Source organism: Mya arenaria, chromosome 5 (genome assembly GCF_026914265.1).
Source record: "Mya arenaria isolate MELC-2E11 chromosome 5, ASM2691426v1".
In the NCBI taxonomy this organism is placed as follows: Eukaryota; Metazoa; Mollusca; class Bivalvia; order Myida; family Myidae; genus Mya; species Mya arenaria.
In genome coordinates, this window is record NC_069126.1 from 73,779,183 (window position 1) to 73,788,451 (window position 9,269).

At 35.2% G+C, this 9,269-nt stretch overlaps 1 protein-coding gene across 1 annotated transcript in view; it reads left to right on the plus strand.

The window, feature by feature from the left end:
• LOC128234227 (protein capicua homolog) overlaps nucleotides 1–6,374 on the plus strand; it is a 37,439-nt gene extending 31,065 nt beyond the window's left edge. The window contains 4 exon segments of the mRNA XM_052948326.1: nucleotides 204–355; nucleotides 638–889; nucleotides 1,157–1,441; nucleotides 2,077–6,374. Coding sequence (XP_052804286.1) covers nucleotides 204–355; nucleotides 638–889; nucleotides 1,157–1,441; nucleotides 2,077–2,315 — 928 coding nt within the window. The 3' untranslated portion in view covers nucleotides 2,316–6,374.
• The last annotated feature ends 2,895 nt before the right edge of the window (nucleotides 6,375–9,269 follow it).

Genomic DNA, 9,269 nt, shown 5'->3' on the forward strand with positions numbered 1-9,269 from the left:
TTGATAGCTTTCATATAAAACAGCAAAAAAGACAGATTTTTATTTATGTAACACATCCAGTAATAATCGTAACTATTCTGCTACTAATGCATGGCATATTACAGCCAGGCATGGCCTTCATCTCCATTTATAGTTAAAATGGTACAATTTCTACAATATTATATATCTTTTTATATTGTTTACTAAACACAATTTCCCCACAGGGTGCTAGATGATGTGAACTTTGAAGAGCGATTCTCAAAACTGCCCCAGTTTAACCCAGAGACATCAGATTCCAGCACCCCTCTACCACAGAGTCCAAGGGGCCTCATTGTCAGTTATAAGAAGAGACGGACCAACAAAATATCATCTTTAGGTAAGGCAGGTTGGAAAAATTAATGTGGTTGTGTTACAGTTGTGGCATAAGCACCCTTTGTATTCTCTAATTAAACTGACTTTTGTCACTATAATTTCATTTGTCTCAAGGTATTGAGCAAAATTCACATTTTGATAAAAAATATTGTATATAAATAAATACCAAAAAAACAACAGTTCTTATATTCTGAAAATAGGAATGTTTCCATAGATATTTGAATCTTAGTAAAAATTAATGTATGTGAATTTTTTCTTTTTAAACTCAATATTTTTTATGTTTAAGCCAAGCAGGATGGTGGAGAAGACCAGTTATCGGACAATCCCCCTACCCCACAGACCAACTCACATCCTCCCACCCCTCATACACACTCTCATCCACACACCCCCCATACACACTCACATCCCCCCACCCCCCATGGGCACTCTCACACACCCACCCCAAAAACACCCCGCAGTGCAAGATTCGAGGATAACCAGTTCTTTGGGAAGACATTTAGTCTCGACACGCTAGCTGATGCAGCTATTTCTAGACCAGGTAATTTTCAAATATTAACATTTAAAAAAATTGATGCTTGTATCAATTGAGAATTGTTTTTTGTTCATGAACCTACATGTAGGTGTAACTTGTTCATGTACTTAAAAAGATTATTAATTTCAATTTTAATTATTTTCCTCTGGTATACCTTTTGCTTGTAATGACACATTTTATTTGATAAGTACACTGGTATCTTGCTATTCTGTGCAGCTATTTTGATTAAGATACAGTGCATTATCTAATTTATACACAACTTCTCCCACACAGGACTTGGCACTGCACTCCCAAGTGGTACAGGAATCCCCAGTGGGACAAGCCTTCCAAGCGGTGCTGGCCTTACTGGAGGTACCCCTGGAATGACGGTCACTCCAGGCCTTCTATTAGGAGCGGGCCTCAGTAATTCTGAAATGTTTGGGGAAGGAGACCTAAACTCGCCTCGCACCCCCAAAACCCCTAGTTCCCCGAGCCAGTTTTCCTCCCTTCGGAGAATACTGGACCAGCGGCGTAACCTGGTGATGCAGCTGTTTGAAGAACATGGGCTCTTTCCTTCTGGTATGTCTGTGTGAAATATCCCTGTAGATGTTTCTCTTTTCAGTTCATTTTCGTTATTTTTTTGCCACTCTTAATTGTTTTGTTGATTTTAAATCAGGGCTCTAGATGATGGTAGTTATTGTGTATTTTACTCATAAATTTAAAGAAATGAAATATTTAGGGGACTCATATACTGATTAAAATTTAGAGGTACTCAGTGATTTTGTGTTATTTCTTTAAGAAAATTTATTTTACTTACACCAAAATACTCAATAATTTTGTTTAATTATTATTCTGAGCAATTTTCATTGAATTAATTCCAAACCTCATTTGGAGCCTTTTTTATTAGATGCATGGCACATAATTTTGCAAATAACATTATAGAAAAAAACAACAACAGATTATTATATTTCTATTTAAATTTTTTTTGCATTAAAAGGGAAACCATCAAGATGATGGTCAGTATTAATTAAAGACTCCCTTTTGATATGCAGTTGAATTTATAGTTAACAAAACTTCGTCTAGTACATTCAGATGTTATTCTACTTAAACAGCTGAGCTTTGCTAGATATATACCCGGTAAACAATTTTTTATCCTGTATTGCTTTCAGACTGATGGGTAACATAATTCTTAATAAAAGCCTTTTCCCTTATAGCACAAGCGACTACTGCTTTCCAAGAGAGATACAAAGATTTCTTCCCAAACAAGCAATGTCTCCAGCTAAAGATTCGGGAGGTTCGCCAGAAAATGATGGCCCAGTCTGCTGCACAAGAAGCAGCTAATCTCAGTCATCCAGGTGATAGGAACAACGGACCTGACACTCCTGGAGCCAGTCAACGCGAGGGGGCTGGACAGAACAATGGCGATGGCGACCAGTCTAATGATAAAAATTAACTGAATGGCGTAATAATACCAGTGAGATGGACAGAACAGCAAAACTCGGTGATATAAACTCGGTGAATGACAAATGAGAGGTTCTAATGAATTGCAAAACTGTTAACCAGTCTATAGAGAAATTTGTTTACCAGTCTTAGAAGATTACTGTTAACAAGTCTGAAGAGAATTATGCCACCAGTCTAAGGTGGATTCTTAAGAGAACTCAGTTTAAGGATAATTTTACTGCATTAAAAAATACAAGGAGTGTTGCAAAGCAGCTTGAATGGTTTCCATTTAAATGTAAAAATTAGTATATGTTAATGCCAAGATGTAAGCGAAGATGAAATTGGTCTTACCAAAATGATGATGTTAGTTTGTTGAAATGAATGAAACTGAAAAATGGGCTTATTAGTAACATTGATACCATTCATCATAGGTTTTGGATGCTCATCAGTTTTGTGACATTATATATTTAATACATTACAATGTCTGGTGCATTGCATTTAAGAGGTTATTTCAAGTAAGATGACAGAAAATCCAATTCTTCATTTTTAAGAATTCATAAGACCATTGAATTTTTTTACTAATTCTGAACATGAACACGGTTTCCGTCTGATGTCCGATTTAAAATCAATAATTCCGGTACAGACATAAAAGACCTGTATCTTGGATAAGCAGTAGAATATATTATTATGGACATAGGATGGCCTTTAAGTTCTTATTGTGCTATTAAAGTTATGTTCTGACTTACTTGTACCACCTAACTTGTGCTAACGACAAAATGAATTTCGTTAAAAGTAACATAAAAATTATTGACTTATAATAGCAGAACTTTGGTTTAACTGAAATTGTTGGCAAAACTATTTTTATTGCTCGGAGATATTTTTTCCCATTTAATACATGATCTCATACAATTCAGGTTGTTATTTTTCTTCTTCTGTCATTTACCACATCCCTATCATCGAATGTTGTATTGAATCTTACAATTGAAATCATGTGAATTTTGATGTACAATGTATATACATGTATATTGTGCTTGTGTACTCTTCTGGCATACATGTTGTTTATTGTGGAATATTTTAATCTCGTTTGTTTTCCAAGATATAAAGACGAGGTATTGTCATAGTCTTGGAATCATTGGTGTTGTCTATATCCTGGATAAGAGAACCTTTAACCTTGGCGATAACTCAAAATATTTTCATGATATTCAAATGTATCTTTATATAAAAACAAAACACACTTGTAAAGCAACTCCCCTTACAAGATGCATGTGTGAAGCAACTCCCGTAACAAAATGCATGTGTAAAGCAACTCCCGTAACAAAATGCATGTGTAAAGCAACTCCAACTCCCGTAACAAAATGCATGTGTAAAGCAACTCCCGTAACAAGATGCATGTGTAAAGCAACTCCCGTTACAAGATGCATGTGTAAAGCAACTCCCGTAACAAGATGCATGTGTTAAGCAACTCCCGTAACAAAATGCATGTGTAAAGCAACTCCCGTTACAAAATGCATGTGTAAAGCAACTCCCGTAACAAAATGCATGTGTAAAGCAACTCCCGTTACAAAATGCATGTGTAAAGCAACTCCCGTTACAAAATGCATGTGTAAAGCAACTCCCGTTACAAGATGCATGTGTAAAGCAACTCCCGTTACAAAATGCATGTGTAAAGCAACTCCCGTTACAAAATGCATGTGTTAAGCAACTCCCGTTACAAGATGCATGTGTAAAGCAACTCCCGTTACAAAATGCATGTGTAAAGCAACTCCCGTTACAAGATGCATGTGTAAAGCAACTCCCGTTACAAAATGCATGTGTAAAGCAACTCCCGTAACAAGATGCATGTGTAAAGCAACTCCCGTTACAAGATGCATGTGTTAAGCAACTCCCGTAACAAAATGCATGTGTAAAGCAACCCCCGTTACAAGATGCATGTGTAAAGCAACTCCTGTAACAAAATGCATGTGTAAAGCAACTCCCGTTACAAGATGCATGTGTAAAGCAACTCCTGTAACAATGCATGTGTAAAGCAACTCCGGTAACAAAGCACACATGTATAACAACCTCTGTAATTCTGGTTTGAATAATTGTTAAGTTATGCCCCTTTATTGACTGAGAACAACGGATGAGCTCTTGTTCTAGATTTGGGACATATAAAATAAAACGGCCTTGTTTTTATTGATTTCAAAATAATAGTGTGCAAAGAATTTATACTCTTAAATGATGCAAATAACCCTAAAACGGTTTAAATCCACCTCTGAAGAATATTTGCGATGAAAAACTGTTTTATTTTGTTGAATGTGAAGTAAATGATTACTCTTAAAATGAACAAAATATGGAATAGGTACAGAACATACAAAAAATGTACCCTGTTTAATCTTACCTTTGTTACATAATTCTGTAGCAGTACCATATGAACATTAAAAAAATGGCATTATATGTAAATAGATTCATTGTAATTAACATCATTATCCTTCATGTTTTTGTACATAAGAAATTCTATTTTTAAATGTTCATCCGACTATCACATTTTATATCACTATCGCTTTTTCAAGGACATGTTTTTTAAAACATACTTGTATAGATTTTTTTCCATATTTATACAGAAATGTTTATAGATTAACTATTTGTTAAAAGACGTAATATTTACAGAAAAATGTATTATGTTAAATGTTAATGCATTGTTATGAATTGTTTAATAGACTGGTAAAAATCAGTCATTATTTTTGCTTTACTGAACGACTCTATATGACATTTAAACACTTGGCAGGAAATAGGTGTAACTCTATAGAAATATAGCAGGTATGTCCATCTCCGCTAAGCTCTCACAGTGTTGATGCGAATGTCTCCATGTTAAGCGCAGCACATTCAATATTAAGAAGTGCTATATATACAACATAATGAAATCAATTAATGAATAAATGGATTTTTATATTGCTCTGCCAAAATAGTTATATTGCTTGTTGTATTGCTACTAAAGATTGTTTGAAAAGGGAAATATGTAATAGTTGATGTAAATAATCCTGTTCCATTACTGTTAATGAAAAACATAAATAGCGATCACACTTTCACATATCTTAAGGCATTATGTTCTCCAATTTTAATATTTGTGAACAAAGATTACAGTTATTTGATAAAAAAGTATTTCTGGTTTAATACTGCATAACATTTTAAGTGGTTCTATTTGGGATATCATGCTATGATAGGATTCCTACGGAGTGCAGATATTTCCTTTCATTTCTAGAATTTCTGAGTATACATTATTATACAGTCCAATACCTATTATCTATAAGGCAAACAGTTCTGGGCTAAGTAAAGAAAAGAAAAAAATCTTTTTTTGTAGGTATTTTGAAAGACCACAACAGTTTGATTCTATGCTCAGAGGCGGGTTTCATCTGAAGAACCTACCTATCGGCAGGAAAAAAACTAAAGTGCCTTGATTTTTTTAGTTTTCTTAGAAGACAGGCACTTAGCAGAATTTACCATAAAATATAGTGATCAATTTATATGAATTTGTAGGGGTCCATATGATATCTGACAAGAAATTTAATTTTTCACAGTAAAAATAATTTACAGGGACTATTGCTCCTTAAATTGTATTTTTTAAATGTATTTTGAAAGACAGAAACCTACCCGCCCAATCACGCTAAGCCTAGAGTCAATTTGACATGGCTTAAGCGGTCTATTACAAATTCTACATTGCATTAAATTTTGCTGAGTCCTTGTTTGATTTTTTAAGTTCAACTATTTTTTAAAAGTCTTTGATGATGACCTATGTTTTATATACAATTATGTTAATCTCAAATGCTGCAGATTTTTTAATGAATTTAGAAAAAACAGCCACGGAGAAATGTTATGACCATGAAATAATATGAATTCATAGATCTTGTGATGTATATACTCGTTTTACATGTAGAATATGTAATATACTATGAATATCTGTATATATCTTTTTAGTGCAATGAAAATGATTGTTGATGTTGATAGATATTATTTTAGCCTGTCTTTGTTAATGGTTTATTTCTTCTACATATAGACATATTTGATGATCAAATATACGTCTTGTGAAAGTCATTGTTTTTGTTCATTTTCCATTGATACCAACCTAACTTTAGATCCCTATCACAACTTTGCTGGAACAATCGATATCCAATTGTATAGAAGATTGAAAAAGTTAATTACAGGTTAATCTTTGGCAAAACTTGCACCTATAAAGTAAATGATTTCATTGGTTAGTTGTAATAATTGGATAAATGGGTAAATATTGACATTTCAATGATCATTTTGGCTGACTTTGAAAAAGCCAAAGAGTTGACTAGTTTTATACAATTGGCTGCTGATTTTAAATTTAAATGGACTATACACCAGATTGACACCAAAAAAAGTTTTTTTTTGTAAGAAATCTCAGAACAATTATTTAATAAAATGTTTTACTCATTAATATCATAATTGTAAAAAAAAACATACCAAAATGTAAAAAAATAAATCGAGTCGGAGACCGGGTTCGAACCGGTTTCGTCAAAATTGCAGTCCAGTGCTGTATCCACTGTGCTACGAAGGCTTACTCTAAACATGTGGAATATTGAAGCTATATACCTAACATGGTCATATCAGGTGATAACATCGACTAGCCAATCACGCATAAGGAATTAATTCTACTAGGTAGACATACCTAGTAATATTTTTTAATGGAAAAATACGAAAAAACTGCGAAAATAAATTAATTGTAAACTATGTGGTACTTCAGTTAGTTAGTTCCAATGCATTGTACACATCGATACCAAGTTTATATATGAATGTCAGTTTTCGACAATTTTCTTTTTATTCGCTGTTTTATCATACGGAGTACAGTCCCTTTAATTGTAATTCTATCATTCATTATCCGTACCCAACCCATTACACCGATACTGTCGTGTTCTGTTCTTGTATCATGCTGGTTCCGGAATGGCAAAACAAACGTACACACCGTACTCGATGTACACCAGGATAAAAATTACCAGTGATCACTTCTCAGTGTGTATATTTAACATTAATCGAAGTATTATCTTTCCGAAATGTCTCTTGATTTAAGGAATACAAATATATATAATGGAATTCCGGTCGAGCCCGACTTCTGGTAGTGGTATTTTAGACTTGTTAGTGTTATTTCGTTTCGTAAATTTACTTTTTGAAATAGCTGTATTCAGTTGAGCTCTTTTGAAATGTCATAATTTAATGTTCATAAACCATCGCAAGTGGCGCGTCATGGCACGTTACTCTTCTAGCATTCGAACAAACTTCACATAGCAGTTACTTCCCTTTGCCAAGTAACCTTTGCCATTCAGTAATCACTGCCATTACGCCAATCTCCTTTACGCAGTGATATCCCCTGACAAGCACATGATGAGCGAGTCTAGCTGGACTTCAGTTATTATACCCCCGACAAACGAAGTTTGAAGTGTGTATATTGGAGTCACCCTGTGGTCGGTCGGTCGGTCGGTCCGTCCGTTGGTTTGTCGGTCGGTCCGTTGCAATTTCCTTGTCCGGAGCATAACTTAAAAACTACTGGATGGAATTGGATTAAACTTCATACAATGATAGAGCATAATGAGAGGAAGTGCAGTGTACAATAACCATAACTCTATTCTTGCTTATTACTGAGTTATTGCTCTTTGTTACTTTTTTTGTCCGGAGTATAACTTGAAAAGTACTGGATGGAATTCAATGAAACTTCATACAATAGTAAAGCACAATGAGAGGAAGTGCAGTGTTCAAGAACCATAACTCTACTTTAGCTTATTACAGAGTTACTGCTCTTTGTTACTTTTTTCTTGTCCGGAGCATAACTTGAAAACTACCGGATAGAATGTAATAAAACTTTATACAATGGTACTGCACAATGAGAAGGAGTTCAGTGTACATGAATCACTACACTTTTTTTAGCAAATTACAAAGTTATTGCCTTTTTCTGTGGGATTTTTTTGTCAAATTTTTGTCCGGACAGTAACTTGAAAACTACTAGATGGAATAGCATAAAACTTCATACAATGATAAATCATAATGAGAGGCGGCGTTCGGGGGTATTAATCACCTTCAGTGATAGTTCTAGTTTATATACTTTTTTTCTAATGCTTTTTTTTCTTCTCTCTGTTTTTGATAGTTTTAATCAATTTTATTTCAAGGTGCATTGAGGTTAAAATAGAAAAAAAGATAATTTACAATCTTGACCGATATGATATTTATAAAAGCCCAGCGCAGTATGGTCACGTGACTTACATGTGAACTGTTAGGGAAGAACACTGTGTGGAGTTTGCTATTCCGGAACTCCTCGGCCCGATTTCCCATCGAAAACACCAGTTGTTTTATATGGAAAAAGGCCGAGGAGTTCCGAATGGGAGTTTGCCAAGACGCATGTCATGTGAGATGTTAAGAATTACGTGATGTCATTCAAAAATGTAATTTGTCTTGCATTTTTAAACCAACGTTCTTCAATGGAACTTAAGCATATTGCATAAATGCGTGTAAAGCTAAAAATTAAGTTAAGCACGTGTTGGCAGAGATCCCTGCTCGTCAAGGGAGTTCACTGTGTAGTGTGATTGGCATGGGATGTGCCGGATTGTAGGTTTTCTTCACGGCCGTATTCACCGGAAACGCCTTACCGGTGTGCCAGAAACTTGTTGCCATAACTAATGCACCTGTCAATTTTAAACACGTCCCCCGAAGTCCGGGGAATAGCGGGGACTTTGACTTTTCGTCCAGCCAATCGGGTAAAATCCCCATCCTGCGGGAACGAAGTGCTGGTAAAATCCCCACCAAATGCCCCCGCACCCAGGGACCCTAGAGGCCCATTCCCCGCTATTTTTGGCACGAAGACAAAACCACCGCATTCACCCGGCACTGCGGGGCAAACCGAAAGGTAAAAACACGGCCTATTTCCACGGCTATCCCCGGTATAACCCCGGACCTGGGGTTGCGGGGGTGGCGTGGTATT